The sequence below is a fragment of the Symphalangus syndactylus genome, chromosome 21 (genome assembly GCF_028878055.3).
Source record: "Symphalangus syndactylus isolate Jambi chromosome 21, NHGRI_mSymSyn1-v2.1_pri, whole genome shotgun sequence".
Taxonomy (NCBI): Eukaryota; Metazoa; Chordata; class Mammalia; order Primates; family Hylobatidae; genus Symphalangus; species Symphalangus syndactylus.
This window is the reverse complement of record NC_072443.2, coordinates 45,199,959-45,221,373: the sequence shown is the minus strand read 5'-3', so window position 1 is coordinate 45,221,373 and position 21,415 is coordinate 45,199,959. Positions and strand designations below refer to the sequence as shown.

Genomic DNA, 21,415 nt, shown 5'->3' with positions numbered 1-21,415 from the left:
GCTACAAAATTTGTGGGCCTAGCACAAAATCAAAATGCACTAGGCCTACAAATTATGGGGAACTTTTTGTTCAAAAATTGGGAGAAGAGGTACCATTGAATGTTGCAAATTATAAAGCTTTTTTCTTTCTTCTGTGGTCTATCTCTTTAGTGTTTTTATATTTGCTATTTATGTTCTATGTAAAGTTAAAATTTTTTATTATTCATCTTTATAATATTCTATATAAGAACATTTAACCTCTATTTTGAACTGTAGCAAAAACACAATAGCTAGTCCCCAGAGCTATGAAATGATTATCCACATGGAGTTGGCCAGAAGAGACAAACCAGTCAGTCTCAGGAAGGTTGGAAGGTGGAAGACAGGGTCCTTCAAGCCCAGACCAGACCTGAGGAAGCACGTTCTTAGGTATGGGGATATCTCTTTCAGCTTGAGAATACTTGCAAGATGACTGCAGACTTTCACAGGCAACTGAGGGTCTCACCACATGACTTCAGTTACTTAAGTACGTGTGAGTCTGATGGCTGCCAAGTTTCTCCTCTTGAGAGCAATAAGACCCCATCCTGCCACCTCAAACTATAAAAGATGGGTGACTCCCAGAAAGTCTTTAAAATTGTTTGCTAGGAAGTGCTAGTTATCTGGAACAGGACTGGTTAAGAGTCTCAATCTAGGACATGGCCTCTGGTTGGCTGACCACATGCTACAGTCACCAAGTGCTACCAACTCAGGATAAGGATGGCTGCCTCCATGCCCCAAAATGTCACCAGTCATGTGCCTGACCCTGACCACCTCTATGTATACTCCAGGCCCCAAAAGCAGTGGAAAGTGAAAGTAGAATGCCTCTCTTCCCACAAACTAAGTCATCGCCTGGGTGAGAGGTAGGTGGGAGGTAGACTGCTCATGAGCAGAGGCTTCAAGCCCCTGGTGCATGCTCCATTGTCTCATTGGTCTTTACTTACAAGCATACATCAAAAGATAAAATTATTAATAATTTTAAGACTTTAAGAGCAGAGAGCCTTCTGGGAGCAGAACCCTGTGTATCAGTAGACAAAAGGAGGAAGTAAGGCTTCATTTTTGTAGACTCAGCACATCTGGGAACTTGCTAAAAATGCAAATTCTCAGACCCTACCTCAGACCTACTGAATCAGAAACTTTGGGGGTGGGGCCCAGTAATCTGTATTGTAATGAATCCTTCAAGTGATTTTGATGCAGACAAAAGTGATAGGTGTTGGGAACAGGACCCCCAAAATCTGGCCATAAACTGGCCCCAAAACTAGCCATAAACAAAATCTCTGTAGCACTGTGACATGTTCATGATGGCCATAATGCCCATGCTGGAAGGTTGTGGTTTTACCAGAATGAGGGCAAGGAACACCTGGCCCTCCCAAGGCCGAAAAATGCTTAAAGGTATTCTTAAGCCACAAACAATAGCATGAGCGATCTGTGCCTTAAGGACATGCTCCCGCTGCAGTTAACTAGCCCAACCTATTCCTTTAATTCAGCCCATCCCTTCATTTCCCATAAGGGATACTTTTAGTTAATTTAATATCTATAGAAACAATGCTAATGACTGGCTTGCTGTTAATAAATATGTGGGTAAATCTCTGTTCAGGGCTCTCAGCTCTGAAAGCTATGAGATCCCTGATTTCCCACTTCACACCTCTATATTTCTCTGTATGTGTCTTTAATTCCTCTAGCGCCGCTGGGTTAGGGTCTTCCCGACCGAGCTGGTCTCAGCAAGTGGCATCCATTGTGGGGGCTTGAATCCAGGTTGAAGGGTCACCGGAGCAATGGTTGGAGAACGTGGAACTAGCTGGAGGACACTCAAGTACTCTTAAAGCAATCCTCGTGATGAGTAAGAAGGGGAGCTCAGAAGCATCAGTGTAACAACGGGACAAGTGTGGGGTCTGGTTCATTCCACCTTGGAAATTTTTCACACTGATGAGGAGGAAGGAGAGTATAATGAAGTAACAGAAGAGGTTACAGACCAGGTTTATTTGCCAGCTAAAGCTGAAGTGGCAAAGGAGGGAGAGGTTCATCCCTACCCTTCTGCACCACCTCATTATTATTTTGAAGAAAAAGAGTGGCCTAACCCTCCAGATCTTTCTTTTCCACAGGACACTGGGTAAAAAGTAGTTGCCCCAGTGACTGTTCAAGCAGTGCCTCGAGCGACCGCTCTTAGTTCTGTTCAGGCAGGAATTCAGCAAACTAGAAGAGAGGGTGATTTTGAGGCTTGGCAGTTCCCTGTTAGAATACACCCTCCAGATCAACAGGGAAATATTATAGCTACATTTGAGCCTTTTCCTTTTAAATTCGGGAAAGCACATTTAGTTGATTATATCAAGGCCTGTGATGGTATTGGAGGTAATCTGCATAAAGCTACTTTGTTGGCACAGGCAATGGCAGGACTGAGAGTGGATAAAGGAAATACTCATTTCCTGGAGCTTGTTTTAACTGTGGGAAGCGTGGTTCTACTAAAAAAGAATGTAGAAAACATCAGCAAGTCAGGCCACCAAATAAGGGAAAAAAGAAAATTGCTGAGCCTGAAATATGTCTAAAATGTAAAAAAGGAAAACATTGGGCTAAGCAGTGTCACTCTAGGTTTGATAAAGATGGGAACCCGATTTCGGGAAACGCCATGAGGGGCCTGTCCTGGGCGCTGTTCTAAACTGGGGCATTTCCAGCTCAGGCCATTCCCTCACCCCTGTACAATGTCTGTGCCCCGCCACAGCCGGTAGTGCTGCAGTAGATTTATGCTGCACAAAAGCTGTGAGCCTTCTGCCTGGGGAACCCCCACAAAAGGTCCCAACAGAGTCTGTGGATCCTTGCCAGCGGGGACAATAGGATTACTTTTAGAAAGGTCTAGTTTAAGTTTAAAAGGGGTACAAATACATACAGGAGTCATTGATTCAGATGACAATGGGGAAATTCAAATTGTTATATCTACTTCTGTTCCCTGGAAAGCAGAGCCAGGAGAGCACATAGCACAGCTCCTGATTGTGCCGTATGGGGGAATGGGAAAAAGTAAAATTAAACGAACAGGAGGATTTGGAAGTACGAATAAACAAGGCAAAGCAGCTTATTGGGTAAATCAAATTACTGATGAATGTCCTACCTGTGAAATAACTATTCAGGGAAAGAAATTTAAAGGTTTGGTAGATACAGGAGTGGACATTTCAATCATTTCTCTACAGCACTGGCCGTCTGCGTGGCCAATTCAATCTGCTCAATTTAACATAGTTGGAGTTGGTAAAGCCCCTGATGTATATCAAAGTAGTTATATTTTGCATTGTGAAGGGCCCAATGGACAACCTGGGACTATTCAACCAATTATAACCTCTGTACCTATAAATTTATGGGGAAGAGATTTATTACACCAATGGGGAGCACAAGTTCTAATTCCAGAACAATTATATAGCCTTTAAGTCAACATATAATGCATGAAATGGGGTATGTCCCTGGTATGGGACTAGAAAAAAATCTGCAAGGTTTGGAAGAACCACTTCAAATGGAAAGACAATGTTCCCACCAAAGATTAGGATATCATTCTTGATAGTGGCCATTGTTAAGCCTTCAGAACCTATACCTTTAAAATGGTTAACAGATAAGCCAATTTGGATAGAACAATGGCCACTAAATAAAGAGAAACTGGAGGCTTTAGAGAAATTAGTTACTGAACAATTAGAAAATGGGCACATAGCTCCAACATTTTCGCCTTGGAATTCTCCAGTTTTCTTAATTAAGAAAAAATCAGGTAAATGGAGAATGTTAACCGACTTAAGAGCCATCTATTCAGTTATACAACCTATGGGAGCATTACAGCCAGGATTGCCTTCTCCTGCTATAATTCCTAAAAATTGGCCTCTAATAGTCATAGATTTAAAAGACTGTTTCTTTACTATCCCCTTAGCTGAGCAATACTGTGAATGGTTTGCATTTACAATTCCTGCAGTAAACAACCTGCAGCCTGCTAAGCATTTTCATTGTTTCACAGATGGGTCTAGTAATGGTAAAGCTTCTTATTCTGGATCAAAAAGTAAAGTTTTCCAGACATCCTATACTTCAGCTCAAAAAGTGGAGCTTGTAGCTGTAATTGAGGTATTGATTGCTTTTGATATGCCTATTAATGTGATTTCTGATTCTTCATATGTGGTTCATTCCACACAGTTAATTGAAAATGCTCAGTTACAATTTCATACAGATGAACAACCGATGACTTTATTTACCCAATTGCAAACAGCAGTTAGAAGTAGAATGCACCCTTTTTACATCACTCACATTAGGGCTTATACACCTCTTCCAGGACCTTTGACTGAAGGGAATCAAATGGCTGATCGCCTAGTTGCTAATGCAATATCTAATGCTAGAATCTTTTTCACAATTTAACCCATGCTAATGCCTCTGGTCTCAAATGCAGATACAGCATTACCTGGAAAGAAGCTAAAAATATTATCCAGCGATGCCCAACTTACCAAATGGTACATTCTTCATCTTTTACAAGAGGAGTTAATCCTCGAGGATTGGAACCTAACTCTCTTTGGCAAATGGATGTCACACATATTCCCTCGTTTGGGAGACTAGCTTATGTACATGTATGTGTGGACACCTTTTTTCACTTTGTCTGGGCTACATGCCAGTCAGGAGAGTCTTCTGCCTGTGTTAAATGTCACCTTTTGCAGTGTTTTGCGGTGATGGGCATTCCAGCCTCTACTAAAACAGATAATGCCCCAGGCTATACTAGCCAAGCTCTAGCTACTTTTTTCTCTATGTGGAATATTAAACACATTACTGGTATCTCATACAATTCTCAAGGACAAGCCATAATGGAAAGAATGAATCTTTCCCTAAAACAGCAGTTGCAAAAAGCAGAAAGGGGAAAATAGAGAATATGGAACACTGCAGATACAACTGAATCTAGCATTATTAACTTTAAATTTTTTGAGCCTGCCCAAAGGCCAGATGTTATCAGCAGCTGAACAGCATCTACAGAAACCAGCTGCAAAGACAGAAGCAGAACAACTGATTTGGCAGGGAAATCTGATAACAAAAATTTGGGAAATAGGTAAAATAATAACTTGGGGTGGAGGTTATGCTTGTGTTTCTCCAGGCCAAAATCAACAGCTGATTTGGATACCATCAAGACACCTGAAACCTTTTCATGAGCCAGATGCCGAGGAAGAGATTCTGGGAGGATCCCGAGGATCCCCTGGTTGCAGCCATGTCTTGACTGATGCTAAGGAGGACACCAACTGTCACGAGCAACACCCACTGAACACAGCCACCCACCTGGGGACAGATCAAGAAGCTGTCACAGATGGTGGAAGAAAACCTGAGGAAAGCGGGACAACCACTCACAATGAGTAATTTAATGGTAGCTATGATAGCGGTATCACCACTGCCGTGAGTATTCCTTCAACAAGGGCTGACACAGAGAACAATTATACTTATTGGGCATATTTATCAACCTTGGCTGGCAATAATGCCTAGATGTAATCACTCTATGATGCAGTTACATATGCTTTCTGATCTCAGTATTTACCACAATAAATCTGCTCCCATAATTGAGGCATACTGCCCTCAAAAACCTATTTGTAAACAAAATTGAACCTGACCAGAAAAAATGCAAGAATATTTTATTAATGGCTAAAGCTTTAGCAGAAACAATTTAACGTATGTATCATACTCATCTGCAAGACTATGCTTTTGGAAAACTCAGCCTTAATTAAAAGTCATAATTTTTAATTTCCTATTTGTTTGAAAAAATTTTCATCATTTTGAATTTATATTTCCACAGTCCAAGATTATTTCTTCTGTTTCAGACTTTTCTTATGTGAAATAGAAGAGTTTTGTTTTGTTTTCGGTTTGGTTTAGCCTGAAAAAAGATGTAAAATTGTAAATACCTCAAAACTGCATGCCCAAGTAAGGATGTGTATAATTGACAGTCTTTCAATGTTTGCCAGTCACACATCTAAAGGGTTACTTACTATTTCTGCTCTATTAGGAAAAGAACTATGTATCTAGTTCATTGAATTTTCACAAAGAATGATAATAGATTTTTTTTCATCTGTCTGTATAAGAAGGGCCCTATTCTGGCAAAAGTCTGAATTCATGCCACTAACAAATGACAGAAGGGTAAGTGAAGTTTTGTTTTTGATAGTACCTGAAGGGAATTTCATTTTTCTTCAGTGAATTTTAAAAATCTAAAAATCCTTTAAAACCCTCAACAGCCTGTAATCCCAGCACTTTGGGAGGCCGAGGCGGGTGGATCACGAGGTCAGGAGATCAAGACCATCCTGGCTCACATGGTGAAACCCCGTCTCTACTGAAAAAATACAAAAAATTAGCCAGGCGTGGTGGCGGGTGCCTGTAGTCCCAGCTACTCGGGAGGCTGAGGCAGGAGAATGGCCTGAACCCAGGAGGTGGAGCTTGCAGTGAGCTGAGCTCGTGCCACTGCACTCTAGCCTGGGCAACAGAACGAGACTCTGTCTCAAAAAAAAAAAAACCCTCAACAAACTAGACATAGAAAGAATATGCTTCAAAATAATAAAAGTCATATATGACAAACCCATAGCCAACATCATACTGAACAGGGAAATGTTGAAAGCATTCCCCCTAAAAACTGGAACAAGATAAGGATGTATACTTTCACCACTCCTATGCAACATGGTACTGGAAGTCCTAACCAGAGCAATCAGGCAAGAGAAAAAAAAAGGCATTCAAATTGGAAAAAAGGAAGTCAAATTATTGCTGTTCACTGATTATATGATCTTATAACTAGAAAACCCTAAAGACTCCTTCAAAAGACTCCTAGATTTGATAAATGACTTCAGCAAAGTTTCAGTATATAAAAATCAATGTATAAAAATCAGTACCACTTTTATACACTAATAATGATCAAGCTGAGAACAAAAAGAAGAACTCAATCCCATTTATAATAGCTATTAAAAATACCTAGGAATACATTAATCAAGGAGGTGAAAGATCGCTACATGCAAAATTTAAAAAACACTAGTGAAAGAAATCGAGATGACACAAACAAATGAAAAAACATCCCATAGTCATAGATTGGAAGAATCAATATCATTAAAATGACCATACTGCCCAAAACAAGCTACAGATTCAACACAATTCCTATCAATTTGCCAACAGCATTCTTCACAGTATTAGAAAAAAAAATACTAAAATTCATATGGAACCGAAACAGTCTGAATAGCCAAAGAAATCCTAAGCAAAAAGAATGAAGCTGCACGTTGCCTGACTTCAAATTATACTACATTGCCTGACTTCAAATTATACTACAAGGCTATAATAACCAAAACAGCAGAGTACTGGTATAAAGATAGATAGATTAAATGGAAGAGAATAGAAGACCCAGAAATAAAACTATATACCTACAACTAACTGATCTTTGAGAAAGTCAACAAAAGCATCCACTGAGAAAAGAACATCTTATTTAATAAATGGTTCTGTAAAAATTGTGTAACCGTATGCAGAAGAATAAAACTGGACACATATCTCTCAACATACACAAAAAGTAACTCAAGGTGAATTATAGATTCAAATGTAAGACCTGAAACTATAAAAATGCTAGAAGGAAACCTAGCAAAAACTCTTGTGTGGACATTGGCTTAGGTGAAGAATTCATGACTAAGACCTCAAAAGCAAATGTGGCAAAACTAAAAATAGACAAATAGGACTTAACTGAAAAGCTTATGCACAGAAAAAGAAATAAACAACAGAGTGAATAAACAACTTGAGGAATGGGAAAAATATTTGCCAGCGATGCATCTGACAATGGGCTAATACCCAGAATCTGCAAGGAACTCAAGCAATTCAAAAAGGAAAACACAAATAACCCCATTAAAAAGTAAGCAAAATACATGAACAGGCACTTTTCAAAACAACACATACAAATGGCCAAGAAACAAAAAAAAAATGCTCAACATCATTAATCATGAGAGAAATGAAAATAAAACCATAATAAGATACCATCTTACACCAGTCAGAATGGCTATTAATAAAAAAAAAAAATAGACTTTGGCAAAGATGCAAAGAAAAGGGAACGCTTATACAGCATTGGTGGGAATTAATTTAGTACAACTTCTATGGAAAGCAATATGGAGATGTCTCAAATAACTAAAAATAGAACTACCTTTGATCAAGTGATCCCACTCCTGCTATTTACACAAAAGAAAAGAAATAATCATATCAAAAAGACACAAGCACGTGTATGTTTATTGCAGCACTATTTACAATAGCAAAGTCATGGGATCAACCTAAGTGTCTATCAATGGGCAATTGGATTAATAATGTGATACATACATATATATATGCCATGAAATACTACTCAGTCATAATAAAATGAAATCACTGCTTTATACTTGACTACACACTGGGCTTATTAAGTGAATGACAAGGAGTTTGGTTTATCTAGGGCCCAGGATATGTAGTGAAAGGTCAAAGACTATAAGGCTGGAAAAGAATGGTGGAGGTGGGGAATGGAAGATCTAAATGCCAAGGATTCCTTTCAATTGCTATATAAAAACATGTAAAGACTGGGGGGGGGGGGTGTTCCAAGATGGCTGAATAGGAACAGCTCTCGTCTGCAGCTTCCAGCTTGATCAACTCAGAAGATGGGTGATTTCTGCATTCTAACTGAGGTAACTGGTTCATCTCATTGGGACTGGTTGGACAGTGGGTGCAGCCCATGGAGGGTGAGCTGAAGCAGGGCAGGGCATTGTCACCTTACCTGGGAAGCGCAAGGGGTTGGGGGATTTCCCTTTCCTAGCCAAGGGAAGATATGACTGACTGCCTGGAAAAACAGGGCACTCCTGCTCAAATACTGCACTTTTCCCAAGGTCATAGCAACTGGCAAACAATGTGATTCTCTCCCATGCCTGGCTTGGTGGGTCCCACGCCCATGGAGCCTTGCTCACTGCTAGCACAGCAGTCTGAGATTGATCTGCAAGTCGGCAGCCTGGCTGGGGAGGGGTGTCTGCCATTGCTGAGGCTTGAGTAGGTAAACAAAGTGGCCGGGAAACTCAAACTAGGTGGAGCCAACCGCAGCTCAACAAGGCCTACTGTCTCTAGACTCCACTTCTGTGGGCAGGGCGTAGCTGAACGAAAGACAGCAGACAACTTCTGCAGACTCAAACGTCCCTGTCTGACAGCTCTGAAGAGAGAAGTGGTTCTCCCAGCATAGTGTTTGAGCTCTGAGAAGACAGACTGCCCCTTCAAGTGGGTCCCTGACCCCCATGTAGACTAACTGGGAGACACCTCCCAGTAGGGGCAGACAGGCACCTCATATAGGCAGCTGCCCCTCTGGGACAAAGCTTCCAGGGGAAGGATCAGGCAGCAATATTTGTTGTTCTGCAGCCTTTGCTGGTGATACCAAGGCAAACAGGGTCTGGAGTGGGCCTCCAGCAAACTCCAACAGACCTGCAGCTGAGGGACCTGATTGTTAGAAGGAAAACTAACAAATAGATAGGAATAGCATCAACATAAACAAAAAGGTCATCTATACTAAAATCCCATCTCTAGGTCACCAACATCAAAGACCAAAGGTAGATAAAACCACAAAGATGGGGAGAAACCAGAGCAGAAAAGCTGAAAATTCAAAAATCAGAGCGCCTCTTCTCTTCCAAAGCATCACAGCTCCTCACCAGCAACAGAGCAAAGCTGGACAGAGAATGACTTTGATAAGTTGACAGAAGCAGGCTTCAGAAGGTCGGTAATAAGAAACTTCTCCAAGCTAAAGGAGGATACTCAAACCCATTGCAAGGAAGCTAAAAAGCTTGAAAAAAGATTAGACAAATGGCTAACTAGAATAAACAGTGTAGAGAAGACCTTAAATGACCTGATGGAGCTAAAACCATGGCACGAGAACTCCATGACACATGCACAAGCTTCAATAGCTGATTCGATCAAGGGGAAGAAAGGGTATCTATCAGTGATGGAAGATCAAATTAATGAAATAAAGTGAGAAAACAAGGTAGAGAAAGAAAAGTAAAAAGAAATGAACAAAGCCTCCAAGAAATATGGGACTATGTGAAAAGACCAAATCTACGTCTGATTGGTGTACCTGAAAGTGATGGGGAGAATGGAACCAAGCTGGAAAACACTCTTCAGGATATTATCCAGGAGAACTTCCCCAACTTAGCAAGGCAGGCCAACATTCAAATTCAGGAAATATGAGAACATCACAAAGATACTCCTCGAGAAGAGCAACCCCGAGACACACAATTGTCAGATTCACCAAGGTTGAAATAAAGGAAAAAATGTTAAGGGCAGCCAGAGAGAAAGGTTGAGTTACCCACGAATGGAAGCCCAACAAACTAACAGTGGATCTCTTGGCAGAAACTCTACAAACCAGAAGAGAGTGGGGGCCAATATTCAACATTCTTAAAGAAAAGAATTTTCAACCCAGAATTTCATATCCAAACTAAGCTTCATAAGTGAAGGAGAAATAAAATCCTTTACAGATAAGCAAATACTGAGAGATTTTGTCACCACTAGGCTTGCCATACAAGAGCTTCTGAAAGAATCACTAAACATGGAAAGAAACAACCGGTAGCAGCCACTGCAAAAACATGCCAAATTGTAAAGACCATTGATGCTATGAAGAAACTGAATCAATTAACAGGCAAAATAACCGGCTAACATCATAATGACAGGATCAAATTCACACATAACAATATTAACCTTAAATGTAGATGGGCTAAATGCCCAAATTAAAAGACAAAGACGCAAATTGGATGAAGAGTTAAGACCCATCAGTGTACTATATTCAGGAGACCCATCTCACATGCAAAGATGCACATGAGGCTCAAAGTAAAGGGATGGAGGAAGATCTACCAAGCAAATAGAAAGCAAAAAAAGAGCAGAGATTGCAATCCTAGTCTCTGATAAAACAGACTTTACAACAACAAAGGTCAAAAGAGACAAAGAAGGCCACTACATAATGGTAAAGGGATCAACTCAACAAGAAGAGCTAACTTTCCTGAATATATATGAACCCAATATGGGAGCACCCAGATTCATAAAGCAAGTCCTTAGAAACATAGAAAGAGACTTAAACTCCCACACAATAATAATGGGAGAATTTAACACCCCACTGTCAATATTAGACAGATCCAAGAGACAGAAGGTTAACAAGGATATCCAGGACTTGAACTCAGCTCTGCAACAAGCAGACCTAATAGACATCTACAGAACATTCCATCCCAAATCAACAGAATATACATTCTTCTCAGCACCACATCAAACTTGTTCCAAAATTGACCACATAATTGGAAGTAAAGCATTCCTCAGTAAATGTAAAAGAACACAAATCACAACAAACTGTCTCTCAGACCACAGTGCAATCAAACTAGAACTCAGGATTAAGAAACTCACTAAAAACCACACAACTACATGGAAACTGAACAACTTGCTCCTGAATGACTACTGGGTAAATAACAAAATGAAGGCAGAAATAAAGATGTTCTTTGAAACCAATGAGAACAAAGACACAATGTACCAGAATCTCTGGGACACATTTAAAGCAGTGTGTAGAAGGAAATGTATAGCACTAAATGCCCATAAGAGAAAGCAGGAGAGATCTAAAATTGACACCCTCACATCACAATTTAAAGAACTAGAGATGCAAGAGCAAACAAATTCAAAAGCTATCAGAAGGCAAGAAATAACTAAGATCGGAGCAGAACTGAAAGAGACAGAGACACAAAAAACCTTTCAAAAAATCAATGAATCCAGAAGCTGGTTTTTTGAAAAGATCAACAAAATTGATAGACAACTAGCAAGACTAATAAAGAAGAAAAGAGAGAAGAATCAAATAGATGCAATAAAAATGATAAAAGGGATATCACCACTCATCCCACAGAAATACAAACTACCATCAGAGAATACTATAAACACCTCTACACAAATAAACTAGAAAATCTAGAAGAAACAGATAAATTCCTGGACACATACACCCTCCCAAGACTAAACCAAGTAGAAGTTGAATCTCTGAATAGACCAATAACAGGCTCTGAGATTGAGGCAATAATTAAAAGCCTACCAACCAAAAGAAGTCCAGGACCAGATGGATTCATAGCTGTATTCTACCAGAGGCACAAAGAGAAGCTGGTGCCATTCCTTCTCAAAGTATTCCAATCAATAGAAAAAGAGGGAATCCTCTCAAATTCATTTTATGAGGCCCACATCATCCTGATACCAAAGCCTGGCAGAGACACAACAAAAAAGAGAATTTTAGACCAATATCTGTGATGAACATCCATGTGAAAATCAATAAAATACTGACAAACGAATCCAGCAGCACACTGAAAAGCTTATCCACCACGATCAAGTTGGCTTCCTCCCTGGGATGCAAGGCTGGTTCAACATACAGAAATCAATAAACGTAATCCATCACATAAACAGAACCAATGACAAAAACCACATGGTTATCTCAACAGATGCAGAAAAGGCCTTTGACAAAATTCAACAGCCCTTCAGGCTAAAAACTCTCAATAAACTAGGTATTGATGGAACGTATCTCAAAATAATAAGACCTATCTATGACAAACCCACAGCCAATATCATGCTGACTGGGCAAAAACTGGAAGCATTCCGTTTCTGGCACAAGACAAGGATGCCCTCTCTCACCACTCCTATTCAACATGGTGTTGGAAGTTCTGGCCAGGGCAATCAGGCAAGAGAAAGAAATAAGGGGTATTCAATTAGGAAAAAAGGAAGTCAAATTGTCTCTATTTTCAAATGACATGATTGTATATTTAGAAAACCCCGTCGTCTCAGCCCAAAATCTCAAGCTGATAAGCAACTTCAGCAAAGTCTCAGGACACAAAATCAACGTGCAAAAATCACAGACATCCCTATACAGCAATAACAGACAAACAGAGAGCCAAATCATGAGTGAACTCCCATTCACAATTGCTACAAAGAGAATACCTAGGAATCCAACTTACAAGGGATGTGAAGGACCTCTTCAAGGAGCACTACAAATCACTGCTCAAGGAAATAAAAAAGGACACAAACAAATGGAAGAATATTCCATGCTCATGGATAGGAAGAATCAATATCATGAAAATGGCCATACTGCCCAAGGTAATTTATAGATTCAATGCCATCCCTATCAAGCTACCAATGACTTTCTTCACAGAATTGGAAAAAACTACTTTAAAGTTCATATGGAACCAAAAAAGAGCCCGCATTGCCAAGACAATCCTAAGCAAAAAGAACAAAGCTGGAGGCATCAAGCTTCCTGACTTCAAACTATACTACAAGGCTACAGTAACCAAAACAGCATGGTACTGGTAACAAAACAGAGATATAAACTGATGGGACAGAACAGAGGCCTCAGAAATAACACCACACATCTACAACCATCTGATCTTTGACAAACCTGACAAAAACAAGAAATGGGGAAACGATTCCCTATTTAATAAATGGTGCTGGGAAAACTGGCTAGCAATATGTGGAAAGCTGAAACTGGATCCTTTCTTACACCTTATACAAAAATTAATTCAAGATGGATTAAAGACTTACATGTTAGACCTAAAACCATAAAAACCCTAGAAGAAAACCTAGGCAATACCATTCAGGACATAGGCATGGGCAAGGACTTCATGACTAAAACACCAAAAGCAATGGCAACAAAAGCCAAAATAGACAAATGGGATCTAATTAAACTAAAGACCTTCTGTCCAGCAAAAGAAAGTGCCATCAGAATGAACAGGCAACCTACAGAATGGGAGAAAATTTTTGCAATCTACTCATCTGACAAAGGGCTAATATCCAGAATCTACAAAGAACTCAAACAAATTTACACTAAAAAAAATAAGGAACCCCATCAAAAAGTGGGCAAAGGATTTGAACAGACACTTCTCAAAAGAAGACATCTATGCAGCCAACAGACACATGAAAAAATGCTCATCATCACTGGTCATGAGAGAAACGCAAATCAAAACCACAATGAGATACCATCTCACACCAGTTAGAATGGCAGTCATTAAAAAGTCAGGAAACAACAGATGCTAGAGAGGATGTGGAAAAATAGGAATGCTTTTACACTGTTCGTGGGACTGTAAATTAGTTCAACCATTATGGAAGACAGTGTGGCAATTCCTCAAGGTTCTGCAACTAGAATTACCATTTGACCCAGCAATCCCATTACTGGGTATATACACAAAGGATTATAAATCATGCTTCTATAAAGATGCATGTACACGTATGTTTATTGCAGCACTATTCGCAATAACAAAGACTTGGAACCAACCCAAATGTCCATTGGTGACAGACTGGATTAAGAAAATTTGGCACATATACACCATGGAATACTATGCAGCCATAAAAAAGGATGAGTTCATGTCCTTTGCAGGGACATAGATGAAGCTGGAAACCATCATTCTCAGCAAACTATCACAAGGACAGAAAACCAAACACTGCATATTCTCACTCATAGGTGGGAATTGAACAATGAGATCACTTGGACACAGGGCGGGGAACATCACACACTGGGGCCTGTCAGGGGGTGGGGACCTGGGGGAGGGATAGCGTTAGGAGAAATACCTAATGTAAATGATGAGTTGATGGGTGCAGCAAACCAATATGGCACGTGTATACCTATGTATCAAACCTGCACAGCGTACACATGTACCCTAGAACTTAAAGTATAATAAAATAAATAAATAAATAATGAAATTATTGCCCTTTGCAGCAATGTGAATGCAGCTGGAGGCTGTTATCCTAAATAAAATGACTCAGAAAGTCAAAAACTACATGTTCTCACTTATAAGTTGGAGCTAAACAATGGGTACACATGAACATATGAAATAGAATAAGAGATACTGGTAACTCCAAAAGGTGCTAAATATTGAAACCTATAAATGGGGAGTATATATGTTGACTATTGTGTATGAGGCCTTTATTATTCTTGTTCAGTCAAATATAATGATTATGTTTGATTTTACTATGCTATTATTGTATTAGTTCTTATTGCAGTTTAGAAGAGATAAAATGCATGAATTTCATCAGTATATTTGAAATATACCCATCTTATATCAAAAGATCTTAACTAAATAATACTTTAATAAAGTTTTTCATCAAGGTTTAGACTTAGGATTAAAAATAATATCATTTTAATTTCAATTAATTTCCAGACAAAGCCTGTTAACCAGTTTTATATTATAAGAAAGCACATTAACCCATTTTCATATTTATATAAATTACTTTACTAGTTCTTCAATGGAGAAGTGGACTTTAATGGAATTGAATGCTGGAAAATAAGTTTGACTTAGGGAGTAAGGCTGGGACAACTCCAGAGTAGACAGGGTAGGTCCGAAAGTGAAAATTCAATGATGAAAATAATACTGGTATATGACCAGTGTGATGGCAGTGAATATAAGGGATCAGAAGAAAAAAATTGAAGTTATGGAGGCTATTTAGGTAGTATGACGGCTATTACATTTCTGTTAATATTCTACTACTAACAGAAATGAAAGAGTGTTAAAAAATAACTAGTTTGGAAGTTGATATGGTTTGGATGTTTGTCCCCTCCAAATCTCATGTTGAAATGTAATCTCCAATGTTAGAGGTAGGGCCTAATGGGACGTATTAGATCATGAGGATGGATCCCTCATGAATGGCTTAGCGCCATCTCCTTGGTGATTAGTGAGTTCTCTCTCTCTGCTAGTTCACATAAGATCTAGTTATTTAAAATTATGTGGTACCTCCCTCCTCTCTCTCTTGCTTTTCCACTTGCCATGTAATGTGCCTGTTCCCTCTTTGCCTTCCACCATGATTGGAAGCTTCCTGAGGCCTCACCAGAAGCTAAACAAATGTCAGCACCATGATTCCTGTACAGCCTGAAGAGCTGTGAGCCAATTAAACCTCTTTTCTTTATAAGTTGCCCAATCTCAGGTATTCCTTTATAGCAATGAAAAAGCATCTACCACTGGGGTAAGGATAATGAATTTATTCTGGAGAATCTTGACTTTAATCACGAATTTAAATCTTGAGTTTGATTATGAGATATATATTATATATATACACATATATATTATATATATATATATGTTACAAAGCATGCTAGGTACTCTGTATGGCAGAACTGATTATTATAGAATAATTTATAGTTGGCAGCATAAAGAGTTAAGTAGAAATAAATAAAACTTAAGAGGAGTTTTAACAAATTTCTCACCAAGTTGCTAGTGGAGAGCAAAATTCCTAGGGGAGGAAATGAGGGTGGGGAGGGGGACAGAGAAGGGACAAAGTTTGCTAGTGGCAGAATTTTCATTTTTTCCTTTACTTTTTGATTTTTACATTTATAAATTTTAAAATTTAATAACTAGATCTTTAAAAAAAACCCAGTATTTTGCATCACAAGTTTTGTACTGAAAAAATTACTAGGTAGTCTTTTCCTTCTTCACATGATTTATAAGGCACTGTGTCATCATTCTCTGCCTACTTTTCCATCCTCATTTAGTATCATTCTATCTATAGGCTCCAGCTATGCCATGTCCTCTCTTACTTCTAGATTTTTACTCACGCTGTACTGACTTACTCTTTCAAAAATTTTTTTTTCTAGAGACAGGGTCTCCCAGTGTTGCCCAGGCTGGTCTTGAACTCCTGGACTCAAGCATTCCTCCCACTTTGGTCTTAGAAAATGCTGAGATTACAATTGTGAGCCACTGCGCCCAGCCTCTGAATTACTCTTAAACATCAGTACTGTACACTTCCTCCCAAACTTGTCCAACTTCCACTTCAGATGTCATCTTTGTTAGGGAGCTCTTCCCCAAATCCCCCTGCCATGCTGCCACGGTATTCTTTATTTCTCTTAGTGTAATTTCCATTATTATACTTTCTTTATTGTAATTTTGTGTTTAATTTTGTTTTTCCCTACAAGTCTCTGAAAACAGGGACCATTGTATCCCCAGTGCTTACTTCGGTGGTATGGGCTTGGTAAATGTTTGTTGAATGAGTGGATAAATTTCAAAGTAGACTGTTTTCAAGTCTAAGGAAACTATTTGACTCATGAATTTTCCTAGGCCAACTGACAAAAGTTTATTTAACAATGTTTTTACAGGAAAAAAAAGATGCATTCAACGTCAGAGAGCATGTCACTCACTTCAGCACTGACAATGGAAAAGTGCTAAATGCCCCTAAATCCAAACCTTCTTTAATGGTTCCCATAAGCTATGGCAGCAACCATAATAACATAAACAGTACCCATAATAGTTCCCATAAGCTTGGGCAGAGACTCATGGGTATAGGAAACAAAATAGATACGGCAAGGAGAGTGAAGACTGGGACAGATAGTCAATAAGTAGGCTCTGAAAGAGGAAGCACAAAATTTTCTACTTTAAATTTAAACAAGATTTCTGTCACCTTTATCTTTTCCCTCCTTTCTTTTTACTGCCATAAATCATGGCTCCCAAGTAGACTTTCTTTCTTGTAATGGTTAATTACAGAACAAACATGGGAACCCAGACTCATGGCTTTCTCCTTTATATACATCTTTTTTCAACAAATTAATAGAGTGTATTTTTAACAGCAGTTTCAGATTTAAAGAAAATTGAACAGATAGTATAAAGAGTTCCCACATACCCCTTCTGTCATTTCCTTTATTATTAACATCTTGTATAAGTGTGGCATGTTTGATTTAATTAATTAACTAACTTTTTATTGTTTTTTATTGAGATGGAGTCTCACTCTGTCACCCAGGCTGGAGTGCAGTGGTGAGATTATGGCTTACTGCATGCTCATCCTTCTGGGCTCAGGCACACACCACCATGCCTGGCTAATTTTTAAAAATTATTTGTAGAGATGGGGTCTCATTACGCTGCCCAGACTGGTCTTGAACTCCTGGGCTCAAGCAATCCTCCTACCTTGGCCTCCCAAAGTGCTGGGATTATAGGTGTGAGCCACTGCACCCAGCAATTTTTTTAAAAATATGTATTTTAAAAAAATTTTTGGTAGTGAAGGGGTCTCACTATGTTGCCCAGGCTGGCCTGGGACTCCTGGCCTCAAGTAGTCTTCCTCCCTCAACCTTCCAAAGTGCAGGAATTATAGGCATGAGCCACTGTGCCCAGCCAATGAACTGACGTTGACATATATTATTAACTAAAGTCTTGAAAGAATAGAGACTTGGAGAAGATAGCTTCTCATTAAATCTTATTAAATAGATAAAGAAAAAGTTTTCAAATATTTACAAGATAGTGTCAAAAGTTAAATCTGTACTTATTTTGTACTTTGTCATCATTTTTTGGTCTAAGTATATGTGCTAAGAATGACAAAGAATTTCCCTATAATATTGAGAGATCCGCTTTATTAGTCCAGGGATTGCTTATTTCTATGCTTGTGATACAGAAAACCATATTTGTTAGAATATTTCTAATTACGAAATTGTCTTTCACTTACAGCTTTAAACTTGTGTGACAGTGGAAGCCGATTGTACCTTTAAACTTGTGAGGAATGCCTGGTACATATTAGATGTCCAATATATATAATCTTTTACTGAGTTAAAGAATGAATTGAATTAATAATTAATAATTCATTATGATCTCACTGATTTGACTCCAACTAAGTCACCAGTCAAAAGAATTGTGTATATTTCTTTATAATTAGGAATACAGTAAAATATATTTTTCATTGTGAACTATATGTTAAAATAAAGTAATCACCACGATTAACTTTTAAAACACAAATCTGAATTTGCCACATTAGTAGAGAACTGACTATTCTACCTACAATCTTGTCATAAGAACTTAGCACATTAGTTAAAGAAAACACAACTGTAAACTTCTATATAATATATATCCTTTAAAAATAAAACCCTTATCCTACAGAGTAACAAAATTTTTTAACTTAAAAACTATCTGAAAATTTCTTATATAGGAAACAGGGAAACAATAAAATTAGTGATAAGAACAAATTAGGAATAACAGGAGGAATCATACTTATCTCTTCTTCAAAAAGAAAAAAGATAATTCAAGGAGGAAGAGAATACAACATATGCTTGGCAACAATACTTACAACATTGGTCAAATTCTCTAGGCACTAGCATGAAAAGGAAAGAAATTGTGTGGCATGCTTTTGAAACAAGATGGGAAGGTTATAAAAGTCTTTAGAAATCCACCTTGGGTCAGATAGCTTCTAGCTTAATTATTCTGAGTCCTTCAAGGATGATGTAAAAACACTCATGCTCTGATCTGACATGGAACTTTGGGTAAATGCTTCAATTTGTTAAAAATAAATTTAAGTTTTGCATTAAGGTTTTCCTCAGTGCTTTTCAGGAACCTACTTCCCATGTCATTGTTCAGGTTGGCACTTCCACAGTTTACTACTGAAGAAATGGTTGTACTCTTTTACCCCAAAGGAAAGTTACAGTATGACAAATGTTGGGATGGTATATGATGTATAAAATTCTTAATAGTTCCCATTGTGCAGAATACTTTCAACCTTTGCTCCAAATCAATACAAATTTATGTTTATAATACCTTATATCTAAATTTGAAAAAGTAACAGAGAAGGAATGAATGAATACAAACTCTTACCACTTGGCAATACCATGACTGGCTCTGTAAACCTTTGTTCATCTGCTAATGGTAGGTTTAAGGAGATGATTAACACCATTCCCAGACTGGTTCCAACGAACAGACAAGGAGAGATGGTAGGGTCATTTTTCCGTGCAAACGATTCCATGAAGTATATTGCTGTAATTGCTTCTTTAGAATCTTTGTCAATACTGGAGATACTAGAGCTTCTAGAACGATTATAGGAATTTTCTCGGTTTTCTATGGAAATAAACCCACAGAAATTGTTAGTATATTTCCACAATAACATCAGATTTAATATATAAAAACCAAAATTATGAGGAGGAAGTAAAATTTCATTGTTTGTTAATTGACCTGGGAGGGAGCTTATCTAGTTCACCAGCTTATTTTGAAGATGGAGAAACTGAAGTCTAGAAGTATAATTCATAAGCTTCGGCAGACCTAGGACTAGAATTGGAGGCTCCTGAGTTCCAGCTCACCATTTTTCTTTCTCTACGTTAACTCACAAGTTAGTTGAAATTCTTTTTTTTTTTTTTTTTTTTTTGAGACGGAGTCTTGCTCTGTCGCCCAGACTGGAGTGCAGTGGCGCGATCTCGGCTCACTGCAAGCTCCGCCTCCCGGGTTCACGCCATTCTCCTGCCTCAGCCTCTTCGAGTAGCTGGGACTACAGGCGCCCACCACCACGCCCGGCTAATTTTTTGTATTTTTAGTAGAGACGGGGTTTCACCGTGGTCTCGATTTCCTGACCTCATGATCCGCCCGCCTCGGCCTCCCAAAGTGCTGGGATTACAAGCGTGAGCCACCGCGCCTGGCCTAGTTGAAATTCTTTTATGTAGAAAAAAGATTTAGTCTAAAAAGTAACGGTTACAAGAATTTCTGACATCACTTAAATTGTGCTTCCCTCCTACCTCTAAATTGTTGGAAGTATCCCTAACAGTTTCTTGTCAATTCCAACAACAATATTGTGGCTATTGGCATGAAAGGGCTTATCAGGATCACAAATCTTCTGTGGCAAATATATTCTATATCTGGGGTAATTACAATTGTAAAAATTAACATTTCTACCAAGGCCAAAATACAAATTTTATCTCCCTGAACTGGTTTCAGGCTGTTACTTTTAATTCAAATGGAGTCCTAACTCTGCCTAGGGCTAAACAAAGAGTATAGACTATATGCCATCCTGTTGATAGTGGTAATCTTTCTGAGAGTGCTTCAGCTCACTTAAAAAAAAAAACAGGATGGTTTCAGGTTCTCCTCTCATCAACACTTGTACATGTGCACACTCCAATAAGCATAAACTCATACAGCTCAGTGAAATGTTGTCAACCTTGTCCTGCTCTTATAATCTCTCCAGAGTACAAGTTCTTCATTATTTTCTTTCTACGGCCTTCACTCTCTTTTCCCTCTTGATAGGTACACATGTAACTCATAATCGTTTTTATAGAAAGAGGCTAAATATAGGTTCCTCAGACTATTTTTTTTCTAGGAAACAAAATATAGTATTCCTAATTTCTCCTTTTTATCTCTTAGTAAATTTATAAAAATAATTGTTTGTCATAAAATTTAGAGATGAGAGGGAGCTTGGAGGTTATATGTTTTACAGATTTGGAGACAAACTTAGAGTTTAGTAATTTTCCCAGAATCCAGGACAAATTAGAGGTAGAAGTATCTAAAATTCAAAATTCTCACCTCTCATTACAGTTGATTGAGAGTGCTACTTCTGGCTGGGTGTGGTGGCTCATGCCTGTCTGTAACCCCAGTGCTTGAGGCCAGGAGTTCAAGACTACCCTGGGCAACTTAGTGAGACACTATCTCTACAAAAACTGAAAAATAAGCTGGATGTGGTGGTGTGCACCTGTACC

At 38.6% G+C, this 21,415-nt stretch overlaps 1 protein-coding gene across 10 annotated transcripts in view; it reads right to left on the bottom strand.

Annotated features, from left to right (window-relative positions):
* Positions 1-21,415, bottom strand: part of STXBP5L (syntaxin binding protein 5L) — a 493,876-nt gene that overhangs the window by 35,829 nt on the left and 436,632 nt on the right. For all 10 annotated transcript variants that reach the window (XM_055260425.2, XM_055260427.2, XM_063630147.1 and 7 more), the window contains one exon: positions 19,554-19,793. In XM_055260425.2, coding sequence (XP_055116400.2) covers positions 19,554-19,793 — 240 coding nt within the window. The remainder of the gene's footprint in view (positions 1-19,553; positions 19,794-21,415) is intronic.